The sequence below is a fragment of the Seriola dumerili genome, unplaced genomic scaffold, assembly GCF_002260705.1.
Source record: "Seriola dumerili isolate Sdu_G_001 unplaced genomic scaffold, Sdu_1.0 BDQW01000036.1, whole genome shotgun sequence".
Taxonomy (NCBI): domain Eukaryota; kingdom Metazoa; phylum Chordata; class Actinopteri; order Carangiformes; family Carangidae; genus Seriola; species Seriola dumerili.
The window spans coordinates 1,653,626-1,667,332 of record NW_019174291.1 but is presented as its reverse complement, the minus strand read 5'-3'; the positions used below and the strand labels follow the sequence as shown (position 1 = coordinate 1,667,332).

Sequence of the window (13,707 nt, the reverse complement as noted above, 5' to 3'; positions counted from 1 at the left end):
GACGCATTCCAGGCAACCCCCCAAAGATTCACCCCTCCTCTGGGACTAGTTCCTTTCCCACAGCTGTGAACTAGCTGCGAGGCCACTTGCTTCTCTCACCAGATACCAAATGTCTAGTGTTTACATTTTAAGACAATTAAAGACCTTTTTGGAGGAGGCAGAAGATAAAACTGGATTAACAAGTGACTGCTAATGGCCCTGGAGAGCCGTAATTGAGGTCCACACAGTAAAAGTAGATTGAGGCAGCAGTAGACTAGAAGACCTTTCTGTTACAGGATCTTACTCTTTAACAAAGGAATCCTTTTATAATGTTGTCAGACACTTATAACAATCTGAACCTGTCAGTGTCAAAAAAACAATACATTTTAGTGGAGGTACTTTGACACAGACTGCTGCACCTTTGATCCTCAATAGTTGACCGATTGCAAAGGTTTTTGTCCCCATCAATCATTTACACCCAAAAACATGCAACAATAACAGTGACAACTGGCTTCTATTCAACAATGTGCCCAGAGGGGGCGTGAGCGTTGACACTGCCCCTGGGAAGGCAAACAAGTCCCTCTGTCCCAAAGTTTCCCTATAAAAAAAACCAGCCTTGGAATACAACTTCAGAGTCCCTTCATTCCTTTGTTGCTTGTTCTACCCCAGTTCAAGTTATTTCTATTCTTAAGTTAAATTAAGTTGTGCCTTACAGACACTCTTGACTGATCACCCAGAGAAATGGTTGTTAGTTTTATTGACTGACTGATTGATGGACGAATAATTAAAAAAGTTCCACGTGATGATTCTGATTAACACCATATTTCCCCAAATTGAGCTAATTTTCCCTAAAACAGGGATTTAATCCAAAACTAGCGACTAATCAGAATAGTAAGTAAATAAAGACTATGAATAAGCAAAATTAGAAACATGCACAGAGGAGTTGACCTATCTGAAACTCGTGACTTGTGCCAGTCCAAACTCTAAGAATGGTCCAGCACGAAAGCTCCTAAATCTCTGTGAGCTCTATGAGCTCACTGTTTTACAATGTTGGCCTGAAAACTGTGACAAACTACACACAGCTGAGCAAAGATAAACTGCTTCAACACAATGGTGAGCACTTGGACTGTTCACATGGGCTAATCCATTACCTCCATTTTGTCCTGTATGTAGGCACCGACCGCGTTGGCCTGAGTGGCAAACTTGGCTCTCAGAGTGTCGTTGGAGTTCTGCTTGTTCAGCTCCTCCTGCAGGGCGTTGTCACGCAGTGGCACCATCGCCATTGCCTACGCACAGACGCACACACACACACATTGTAAAACACTAAGAACTGTAATATAAAGCATCTGTAGCTGCACCTACACACACAAAGCACCAGCAATCTGTAGCTCACTGTACTTATGTTGGCAAATATTGCTCTATGCAAATAAGTCAAAAATGTGTTTTTCATTTCTAAATACATTTTGGACAAGGATTCTTTCTCATGGACACTAAAAGCATTTTAGGGCAAAAAAACATTCTTGTGAGAAAGATTCAGGCATAAACAAGAGTAAAACGTCCTCCTAGCAGAAGATATCAAAAGATCAAAATCTAAGATCACTATATTTATGATTTCTAATACATCAAGCAAACAAAAACTAGAGGTGATAAGGCCACACACACACACACACACGCACACAGACACACGCACACACCTTCTGATTATGAGGAAGCTCAGACAGCAACCTACCTTTTCCCATTTGCTGTCGATGCTCTCAGGTGTGATGGTGGTGTAGGGGTTTGCTCCACTCAGCTTGATGCCGTTGCTCTGGGCGATCTTCTGCACCTCGGCCTGGATGGACTGGATGGCCTCTCGTTCCTTGTTGGCCTCTGACAGGGTGGACTTGAACTGCTCATGGGCTGTGATCAGACCCTGAGGGAGGAAACATGTTTGGTTTTAAATCCAACAGACAGGATGTCAGATATAGTTTACATCTTTGTGTGTTGTTGTCTGCCTTGTTTGGAGATATAAATGTTCATTTGCTGGACTCATTTTTGCTTTGTTTTTATGATTTGTATAATGTGTTGCATGTGTCTGGACCACACTGTCCAGTTTCCAGTTACCTGAATCTCTTCAATATTGTGGACAATGAACATGTCCTGCAGGTCCTCCATAGCTCCCTCCATCCAGTTGTTGAAGGGCGCCGCTCTCTTGGCGTACTCCAGGTAAAGCTCATCTATCGACTCCAGCTGCTTCTCTGTCCTCTGTTGGCAACATAACACAGAAGAGGGGTTTATTAATGTGCTGCTGTTAGTGCTTGATACTCACAGCTGTTCTAAGACAGATTAAGTATTTGCTGATGCTTTATTAGGTATTAGGGCTGAGTATCATTTGAATTGTTCTATGCTTGTGATGATAAAATGCCTGATCTTTATGAACATGTTTTTCTACTGATTCCTTTTACCAGTGAGAGATGTGTCAGTTTCCCATGATCTTACAGAAGTCAGCCATGTGAGGAGCTTTGTTTCTTATCGTTTCATCAACATCTGCTCAGAGTCTCTGGTACCAAACACACATAACAGACGGACATGCAATGATGAGATCACAGACAGAGTCATACCTCCAGTGACTCTTTGCGGCTCTGGGTGAGGGCTCCCAGGACGTCCCACTGATCGCAGATCTTCTGACAGCGAGCGTTGACACTGGCAGAGTCGTAATAGTCCAGCTCGCTGGAAAACACACAGAAGAAGAGAGCAGTTTACAGGCTTCACCAAACTTATCCACAGATCCATGATTCACTGACAAAAAGGCACAAGGTTTTTCTTTCTACTAATGTCACTGTTATATACAATATATATGGAGTCAGGTTCCCAGCTGCTCCTCTTTATTTTCTCCCTCCTTACTTGAGCTCCTGTGCGATGGCGGCAATCTGCTCTACTCTGTCCTGATGTGCTGCCAGGTCGCTCTCAAATGCCTCGTGTTTCCGTAGCAACGCCTTGACCTCTGACAGGGTGGAAGTCTCGTAGTCTTTCTGGGTCAGCATGGCCTCCTTACCTGCACACATGTCAAAATTATTTACTCACCTAAAATTTCATCATCCTAGCAGTCACACTATGACTGTCAGTCTCTTCAATGTCAAAGAGAAGAAGCCAACAAAACAACAACAACAGGATACTTGAGAAAATAGGTGGAAAATTTGTACTTTGTGTGTTAGCCACTTTGGGCCATGTCTAAAATATCACCCGCTCTCTTTATGAGAAAGACTGACTGGTTGAATAAAGATCAAAGCTATGTTCTGTTTGTTTATTCACTCCAGTTTAATAAAAAGGTGCAGCAGGATGAAGAAGACAAACATTTGAAGAGAGATTCTTCATCTTGAAATTGAGGCATGATTGTTTTTTCGAAAAACAAGAGCAAACTTGATACCAGAAAGGTGACTGAAAAAGTTGTTCATCCTGTGCGAATGTGTGTGATTGTTATGGCTATAGAGATCATATGGAAAACAGAATTTAGATCACAGGTTCCCCAGCTCATCAGGAACAATGTGATGCACCTGGGATCTCCCTCAGCTGGTGGCAATCAGCTGAGAATCGCAATCTGCTGGGAGGTTATATGAGGACGTTTAGTTTCCTTGTTTATTTGGGTTGTTTGCTGTCAGAGGGACAACACCTTCAGTTGGTTCTCTGAGCTTTGTGTTGCTGGTTTTGCCTATTCTACAAATTTCTCATTTGGCCATTTTTATTTACCCCCCCTTCTCTGTGACTTCCATTATCTTTTGGTTAAGGTCCAATTCTTCTGTTACTCTATCCTTTTGATAGATGTAGTGGGTCATGGTTGGGAACTAAATTCCCATAGTTACCTTTTAGAACCCAAGGACCCATTTTGTTATGGTGTTTTGTTGCAGTGCTTAGGATTTGTTTTTGTTTTTTTTTACCATCAGTCCAGGATTCATGGATGGCAGCCTTCTGGTGGAACTTCTCTGCCAGGTGCTCCAGTCTCTCCAGACGTCTGATCTCACTGAGAATCCACTCCTCATAGCCTTTTTCTGCTCCTTCCAGAGTGTGCCATGCTCCGTTGATATCCTGAGACCAGAGAGCAGGAATTACTGATACAAGTCCTTCACTGCAGAATACAGTGTGGCATCTGTTTCTTTGCCTGCATAGTTAATGTACAGTAGAATAAGACCTCCCTCCCACTGCTGTAAATCATTTGAAATTGAACTGTACAGAAAAGTATGAATGAAATGGTGTGAAACTAAACTGAACTTGAGGCTGATCCAGGATCATATAACTGCAAAGGGAAACTTTTTGAATCTGAGGACTTTAACATTAATATAATATTGTTAAAATGGCTCAAGCACAACGCTGCTTATCAACATACCTGGTATAAGATCATTTTTTACTTTCATATTTGACAGCAAAGAGCATTTTTTATGAAACGTGACTGCATGTGACTTTGACCTTAGCCGGTGGTGAGAGAGGGGACTGAAGACCTGGCATAAATCAATCACAACAAATAACATAAGACTGTGAGGCCTCAGTTAGCGAGGACGAGTTTCTCACGTATCCACTTTATGATTGTGACTGAAACAAAAACAATAATTTTACATTTAAAAAAATCTTTTTTAATTCCAGGTTTAAGTGTAGTGGTGAATCAGACTTGTCATATCAGTATATTTGCACATTCATTTGTTTGGAATACGAATTCCAAATTATCTGCAACAAACAAGCAAAACATTCAAACGTCTCCGGACTTTGAAAAGTTGTCATTCAGATTTACATGGTCGTTTATGAGCTAATGAGTTATATAAATTCTGTCTGAATACATACAGACACCATGCGTCCTTCTGAGGGCATGAAGGCAGGTCTGTTGCTGAGTCTCAGTTTAGTCTGCAGAGTGTTGAAGCTGATCTCCAGCTGACATTTCTCTTGGACCTGAAGACGGGAAGAGAAAAGTTGGCTCAGTGTTAGTGAGCAGATTCAGCAAACAAAAACCTCTTACCTCGTCAAATGACACAAGCGAGCGGATGTAAAGACGAACTACTGAACACCAGTGTGGCAACATTCGAAAACTGCAGAGAGCAAGTGAACGTAAACCTTTGGTGGTTTGTGGACACAGCGGTAGTCTCGGAAGTCCTCCTGTTTCGCTTGCATGTCGTTTACAGTTTTCTCTTGGGTCCGGTTCTCCAGCCAGGGGATGGTCCGACGGATCCACTCCAGCAGCTGGAGGCAGAGGGGGAAACAAGGAGACACAAGTCAGGACAAATAATCGGGTGAAACGCAATTCATTTATAAAAGTTCTTTCCACAAAGTCTCGAAAGCAAATGTAGCTTGATCACTGTATCTGAAATGTAAGGTCAGGTAAATGAATATATGGAACCCAACGGATCTAAAATCAAGAGCTCTGATCGGCACTGGTGTAAACGGGCTGAACAGTTTTGCATGTTTGTTACTCACGTCACTGGCCAGTTTCTCGTAGTCCTCCATCATCTGCTCATTCTCCTGGTTAACAGCCAGCACTTTGCAGATACGGTTTGCGGCTGTCTCAGCCTATCAGGAAACAGAGCGATGAGTCGCACTCGTAGTGACGGGATCGAACACTGTCACAGTCCACTCACTGTGCCCAAAGCTTAGTGAGAGCGTTCACTGCAGCTTCATATTTCAAACACAATGCTGCACTTTAAAGTCACTAAACCAAACATTAAATAAGTGTCTGTTGCTTTTTATTAGTAGCTCAACCTGCGATTTCATTACCACTGTTATAATAAGAGTTTTTGCTCTCCAAATTTGTGCATACAAACTCCACACACAGGCAGTGAATTGGAATAAATGTAAACACAAGTTCAGACACATGTTATTAAGAAAGTGCAAAAAGACAAAAACTCGTTGCATCTGACTAAGACAAACATGCTCTAGCTGCTGATGGTTAGTTCAATGTGCCAGAGTAAATCTGTGTGTTTTAAAGCTCCATGCTTCTCCCGTCACAACTCAGGAGTCAGTCCATACATCTAGTTACAGGTTCATGTTGCGCTGCAGTCCGCATCAGTGGGTCTGCCTAGGATATTACACTACTGTACCACTGGAAATAAAAAAACAGTACACACTTTGACATGTTGATATATTCTATACAACAAACTTCCTTTGTTTGTTCATAACAAATTTCTAATATTTCACTTTTAAGTTTAAACATGTCATATATATATACACATATATATAAAAATCATATCGTATACCAAAACATACATTTAGAGTTGACAAGTGTTAATAGCTGGAAAGAAACTGGTGAGACATTAACAAGTGTTTCCCCAAAACAGGTCTGTTTTCCCAAACCCACATCAGTATAATAATTCTTCATGTCTTATTGTTTTCCACAGGAGAAATACACATTTCTGTATGTACATGTATTTTAGATTATGATTTGTATTTAGTGAGTGTCTTCAGATGTCCAGCTGAGATATTCAGAAGAAAGTCAACGTTACACATGATCCCACTGGAAACTCCAGAGCAATTTGACACTAAAAACACCAATGACAGTCCCAGTATAGGACAGCATGGTATTCATTCAGTCTGCAAGCTCTCTGACACTCATTATAGAACATCACAGTACTGACATGAGTTTGGGAATTTAAGTCCAGACCATAAAGTAAATCTCTTTTGGAGAAACAGGGTCAATGTCCAAAGCACCGAAACAGAAGCATCGGAAAGCGTTTGTTGTTCCCATCATGATAAATATTTCCTGACTTTTTCCCTGAGTTTCTAAAACTATGCTGAAGAGCGTCTGTGCCTGTAAAACTGTAACTGACAGTCTGAATTCCTCTACAGTTGGATCCAATGAGGAGAAAGAAAAAGCAGCTGAAAAGCTCCATCTAACAAATGTTGGGGAAACATCCCAGTGCATCCCTGTGATTCGAGTCATTTTCTGATACCAGCTGATCTTTACTGCATTCCCCAGAAAACTGATCTGTCACTGTCTGGATATATGTCTCTAAAACATATGACTAATGGAAGCCCTTATATATATTTTTTTTTTGGTTTGTTTTGCTGCAGCAAAGTGTTAGTGTGAGTATGAAGCGTGAGGAGCTCACCTTCTGTGCACCAGAGAAGGCATGATAGAAGCAGGATACATAGGTCATTATGGCCTTCTCATCCGGCCTCAGCGTACCCACGATGTCTACGCATCACCCAGCAGGGCAGAGAGAGGTCGACAGAGAATGGTAAACAGAGAGAGAAAGAGACAGAGTGAAGCCGAAGCTACCCAAAGCTACACGGTCCTCGCTCCCTGCAGGGTGTGAGGGCAAAGGGAGCTGGCAAGAGTTGGTTGAGGGGGGGGAGAGAGTGGCCCCCTCTTTAGGGGACGAGGACAGGAGGACGAGTGTCCTCTTGAAGGGAGTTGTGGGACACTGAAGCCACAAGGTCACGGTCGAGACACAAACACACAAATCGGCTGTTTAATCGAGCTCATTGGGTCTGTGTCGGGATGAATCCACTCAAAGCAGCTTATTCAAACTCTGAAGCAGGTCTTTCATTTAATTTGGTTCATTTAGCACAAATCAGGCAGCACGACATGACTGCGCTGAGGTCTGAAACTACAAGACTGTGTCATCCTCTGAGCGAACTGCAGTTTGTTAGGACAGAGAAAAAACTTTAAACAACCACAACTGTCCCAGAGGAACTAAACATGTCCATTAACTGATTCACAAACATCAACAACTTTGATAATTATCAGTTATAAGAGTCAGTTATCAAATGATAAATACACTCTGGTTCCTAAATGTGAGACTCTGATACATTTTGTATGATTGCAAATCTTTGTTTGTTTATTTTACTGTTGTGCAGTACAGCTCATTTGGAGAAATCCTGCAGAGCTCAAGGAACTGGGGCATCTGTCACCATTTTATTTCAACAGTGATCCAGTAGAAAGTGCTAAAAAGTTTAGTCTGAACTTTGATAACAAATCATAAATGCTTTCTAACTCCTAATAAAATACACTGCAGTTGGAAGAGGACTTTGACACAGTTTCAGGGTCCCGGCAAATTTGAATTAGAATTTAATTTTCACAGCAGATGTTGAATAAACTGATGCTTTATGTGAACAGGATGTAAGTAAATAAAGTGGAATGCTGGAAAAAGCAGTAAGTCTGGAGATTTAAGAGTTTGTTTCTACACACAAACTTTCTCTGTAGCTACTGACTTCATGTAAATAATTCAAGGATTAGAAAGAGAACAAGCTGTACATGGAACTAGTTCTTACACACACACACGCATGCGCGCACACACACACACACACCCACACACACACACACCCACACACACACACACCCACACACACACACACACACACACACACACACGATCTGTCTATTTGTCTCACACCTCTCCCCTGAGACTGCAGAGGAACACAAACAAGTTCTGAATGAGCCAGAAAATTAATTAGAGGAAGAGGAGCAAAACAAGAGACGCATCAACTTGTTTCCTGTCACAGGCCTACAGGGAGAGGAGATGGGTGGGGAGAGGGGAGGGAAAATAAGAGAGGAGGTGGGGAAGCAGAGAAGGGAGGAGAGAATCAAGAGATGGGAGGGTAGAAAACAGGAGGAGTAGAAGAGGGAATAACAGGAAAGGACAAAATAAAACTAAACTCGCAGAATCTGTTACGGGCTTAAAGTTGAACCCCTGAACCTTCAAATGCCGACACTCTTTTCTTTACACAAGATGCTACTGTCCAGAAAGCACCAACAGGATTAGTTTACACTGCTCTTCATCTTTATCATAACTATTATCTGACTTGCAAATGTATGCCCCTCAGTCACATAACACACCTTCTCCACTCTTTGCTTTCAAAACACACCCTTAGTTGGACAGGCAACATATTAAATCAGGGGTGAGGGCTCACAAGAAGACAGTGCTTCATCTTCAGGGGTCAGAAACCAAAAGGTCACTGCTCTAAAAAGGAGGAGATCCACCCTCTACTGCTGAGGGTTCACTACTTCTTAGCACTGCTTTGTGAATATTAAGAAAAGACAATAACGCATTGCATTAAATGGAACTACTTTTTATAACTGTCGTTCATCTGTTAAGGATCTGGATCAAAACCTTTTGCAATGTCTACCTATGGAAGTGGCTTTAACATTTGTATCAGCTAGAAAACCCCCCATTCCTCTCAGCTGTATAGAAATTCTGCTGAAAACACAGACGGATGAGGTGGATGTGAATGTACAACCTGACTGTGATTAATCATTAACATCTCTACTTTATTTATTTATTTATGTATTTTTTAGGGCATTTTTATTTTATTCTGATAGCGACAGTGAGAGAGAGAGAGAGAGAGAGAGAGACAGGAACGTCAGGGGGAGAGAGAGGGGATGACACGTGGGCCACGAGTTGGACTGGAACCTAGGCCGCTGCAGTTAGGACTAAGCCTTCATGGTACACACTCTACCAGGTGAACCAATCTCTGCTTGATTTTTTTATGGATAACCTTTCCTAAAACAGCATTACCCACAGGCTCAGCTGCACTCCTCTGCAGCCTTGTCAGACTCACTGCTATGACAACACATCACAGCACCACAGAGGACAGAGCGTTTACTGCTTTCGCCAGCAAAGTTACATTAACACCGTTTGTGTGCGTTTGTGTCCCGACAAAAATCCAGTGTCTTTGTTGAAGCCCAGGTCCTAACAGCTGTTGAGAGAAGTGACGCCATGCTGGACAGGAAGCAGCCCCTTGTTAGTAACAGACGGTTAAAAGGTCAAGGTTGAGGGGTCAGAGGGTACCTTCTGTGCTCCAGAGAAGGCATGGTAGAAACTGGACACATAAGTCATTATGGCTTTCTCATCTGGACGAGCAGTGTTCACAATGTCTACAAGGCGGGGGGGAGACCATGGTTATGAACACACACACAAACACATACAGGCAAGACAGGGGACATGTGATTATACACAACATGACACACATGTAGGAACATACATTCATACATACAAGCTGGCAAACACAGACACACACGTAATAAGCCGCTGTAGCCATTAACAGCCATTCAGGATGAGGAGAGCTTGATCGTGAGTACAGGCACACACAGAATAACAATACTGTGCATACAAGGGTCAGACCCATATAGTAGTTTACTAAAACACTTCAGCAGTGAAGGAGTTTCCTTCCTGATCAAAGCTACATAAAAAGTTGAAAATAAATAGGCTTTTGTGCGTGTGTGTATTTTACATATATATCCTCATTATTATTTTAGTTTTTAGTCAATTGTCAACGTCATTTTTTTTTTTTTTTTTTATGAAATGCACTAAAATATCCCAGTGTTAGTTTCCAAACACTGGGAAATTTCAGAGTAACATCCTGCAGGGAAACACTTTAGCTTTTTTGAGAGTCATATTTTCAAATGTAAAGACTGAATATCAACAAATGACTATCTGAATATCAGCATCAGCCCCTCAGTGCCGATATTGGTCGACCCCACATACATACAGATAAAGACATTAAGACGCATTCACACATTCAGACATGTGCTTTACAATCCAAAGCATTAAAGGAGACAGAGGAGGAACAATGACATGATGGGAAGGGACGGAGGCTCCACTGATCCTGAGGATGACACCTTTTCATCTGCTGTAACAGCTCATGTACAGTAACGGGTTCAACAGTGGGTTTGGAAATCAGTGGCCACATGTACATGCACATCAACACTGTGACTGTAATGGAGGTGAGACAATAATTACATTCGCTCAAGAATGACGGTCACAATGATTGTGATCATGCTCCTGGTCGGAGAACAGCTACAGTCTTTTGCAGACATATTTATAGCTTTACAGCAAGGACGATTTAGGTGCGTTTGATTTTGTGCAATTGAAGTTACGTACACCACAACATACGGATTGGATGAGATTTATATGAAACAATCTGAACCACAGCTGTTTCAGTGTTGTGGAAATTCAAATATAAATGAGAATAATACAGGAGTAAACTACTGCCCACATACCTTATATGGGCAACAGTCACTTTGCTGTGTGCATGTAAACCCAGCCAGTTAGTGAAAACTCTTTTCATACAGTGCAGTGGATTACAGTACACACGACAATTTACAACAACGCAGTATCATTTACAAACACAGCTGGTTCACAGCACACTTCAGGCTTACCTTCTGCATCCAACATCTTAGGAATGTCCAGGTGCTTCTCAGCCACCTCGAAGGCGTTGTTCAGATTGGTCACTGGGTCATCCTAAACAACCAATCGCAGAGCCAGAAGACAATAAACTTGCTAATTAAGAATAGGTAAGTTTAGGTTTAAGTTTGTTATTGTCAGCAAGTTCAATGGGTTTTTTTTTTCTTTTATCACTGGTAAAGTGGAAGTTAACTGCTAGTTTGCTTCAATAACTTCAAATACAGTGTGTGTATGTGTCTACCTTTCTGAGGCTGTCGTAATCGATGAGATCAGGCCTGTGTCTGTGGATCAGAGCGTTGAAGGCGAGACCATCCTTCCAGCTGTTAGACAGAGAACAGATGAGGTGAGCTGATAGGCAGAGGGGGCGGTAACATGACACGAACATGAATTTTTGGCAGCGATTTGTACGTTTTTTCTGCTCTACAAGTCCCCATCATCACAGCTAGCAGCTCTAAAACTCCTCTTCACTGTGACTTTGAACTGAATCTTTAACTAAAACCACACCTCTGAAAGACAACTTTCTGTTTGTCTTGATGAAAATGCTAGTAATTAGGTTTTTGCATATAACTTGACCTTTGTATGTGCTGTATGCTGTTCATCTTCAAATGGACAGGTACCACACAACAACAGTAACCGACAGTGACAGTACATTTACTGTCATGTCAGAAAATGTGATGTGTGGATTCTTACTACTGTAGAGCAGAAAAACATGTTCCAGTTTCTCCAACAGGGGGCGACCTTTCTACACAATTACAGTAGTTTATTACAGGAATATTTTACATTGCTGAAATAGACTACTGAGATTTCATTCAGCAACACTTGTCTATGTTGGTACATAAATCCAAATTCCCAAACATATTTATTAATATACAATAGGGTGTAGCCAAGCTGCTCCCTGACAACAGAGTTCCTGTGTGTGTTCAGTGCAAATTGTGTAAATCTTTGTGTGTGTTTAACAGACCACAGTATCAGTATCTTTTTTTTTTTTTTTTACATATTGAATATTGGGAAGTTGGATCGTCCAGCTCTGACATCATGACAGTTCCTGCAGATCTCAGATAAGCATAACAAATTTTATCACTGGAGAGTTTTACTGTGCAGTATTGACTGTCAACAGCTTTGATCCAATAACACTAATGACCCTTGAAAAACTGCAATTAGTCCAACCTTATAGTGCGTGTCCATGTGTGCGTGTGTGTTACCTAATGTGGAAGTTCTGCACATTGACATTCTTGTAGGGAGCGGTCTTCCTCTGGCACCACAAGAGAAGACCCTCTTTCGCAGAGGTCTCTGCAGGGAAGAAGAAGGGGAGAAGAAACATAAGAAGACAGGAGCGGCACCAGGAGTGAGGAGAACAGGAGGTCTGCACTAGTCTGAACACAGTGAAGAAATGTCTCCTCTTTACATTGAATCAAGGGCTTTAATTGTTTTATTCCATTAAGAGTGGGCAAGCAGACAGAAAAATACTGCAGTGTCTTTCATGACTGAGCTAAATATAAACTGTGTCTGTGCTCATCAGTGGACTGAAAATACTGAGGATGTTTTTGTTGTTTGAACAAACATCAAAAAAGTATCAGTTACTGGGGAGAGTAAAAATATGACTCAATAATCCTTGTAGTGGTCCCCACCCACCGGAGTTAATTCAACTCAGACAGTTTTAATTAGCCACCACAGACTCATTACAGCTCTAACCTAAATAAATGCAGAGACAAAAAACATTGTGGAAGCAGGAAGTGGTGGAGTATAGACATATATTAGTGTTTGGGATTTCCGACTGATTAATACAGAAAGGATTGGTCGATTAATCGATTGGCTCATTATCAGAAAATTAATGAGGACGGGGATTTACTGCTGTTCTATCAATCTAAATTCACCGTCCTTGGGTTGGACATTTTTTTCAGCATTTTACAGACCAAGAAAAAAAACCGACAGATTATTTGATAATAAAAATAACTTAGTTGCAGACGTTGTTTGAAAAAGTGGTTATATCGCAAATTTTCATTGCATCAGGTTAATAATAATAATAATAATAATAATAATAATAATAACGACCACAACAACTTATACTGGTGGTCCTAGCACCCTGTTGTAGTTTCACATCATCATCAGTCTTGGTGAGCAGTCATGTAGATCAGAGCTGTTTTATCTTGGCTCTATTCCGTCACTATTCACCCCTGGTGTGCGTGTGCATCTTTAGCCTTGTTACTCCCACTCTAGTTCCCACAATGCATCCTTGACTTGCACATTCGCATGTGTGTGGAAGCACCATAGATTCCAGTGGGCTTAGTCAGCTAATAAATCCTGAAAACCTGGCAGGGACTCAAGCTGCCGCAGCGCCCTTCAGCAAGGCACTGCTTTGCCAAGTTGCTACTAGTGCTGAATGCGTTCATGCAAATCAAACCACAGGAAGTCGTACCTTCTACAGAGATGTCCTGGATGGCGAAGCGGAGGATGATGGTCCAGATCATTCCCAGAGTCATCTTGGCGTTTCCATCAACAATTTCTACACAACACACACACACAAAAAGGTCTCACCAAAATCACCTCATTTTTTGTTTCATCCAGAGTCACTGTGGACCATACGTCT

General features: G+C 41.6%; 1 protein-coding gene across 2 annotated transcripts in view; it reads right to left on the bottom strand.

The window, feature by feature from the left end:
• actn4 (actinin alpha 4) overlaps nt 1-13,707 on the bottom strand; it is a 58,895-nt gene that overhangs the window by 8,035 nt on the left and 37,153 nt on the right. Inside the window, exons 4-17 of one of the 2 annotated variants that reach the window (XM_022738435.1) lie at nt 13,537-13,623; nt 12,323-12,410; nt 11,362-11,440; nt 11,096-11,177; nt 9,726-9,811; nt 5,416-5,508; nt 5,056-5,181; nt 4,789-4,893; nt 3,894-4,041; nt 2,863-3,013; nt 2,580-2,688; nt 2,083-2,223; nt 1,709-1,891; nt 1,131-1,265 (exon numbers count right to left, since the gene is read on the bottom strand). In XM_022738435.1, coding sequence (XP_022594156.1) covers nt 1,131-1,265; nt 1,709-1,891; nt 2,083-2,223; nt 2,580-2,688; nt 2,863-3,013; nt 3,894-4,041; nt 4,789-4,893; nt 5,056-5,181; nt 5,416-5,508; nt 9,726-9,811; nt 11,096-11,177; nt 11,362-11,440; nt 12,323-12,410; nt 13,537-13,623 — 1,613 coding nt within the window. Of the gene's footprint in view, nt 1-1,130; nt 1,266-1,708; nt 1,892-2,082; nt 2,224-2,579; nt 2,689-2,862; nt 3,014-3,893; nt 4,042-4,788; nt 4,894-5,055; nt 5,182-5,415; nt 5,509-7,043; nt 7,130-9,725; nt 9,812-11,095; nt 11,178-11,361; nt 11,441-12,322; nt 12,411-13,536; nt 13,624-13,707 lie in introns of both variants that reach the window. The other variant, XM_022738436.1, reaches the window with a different exon arrangement.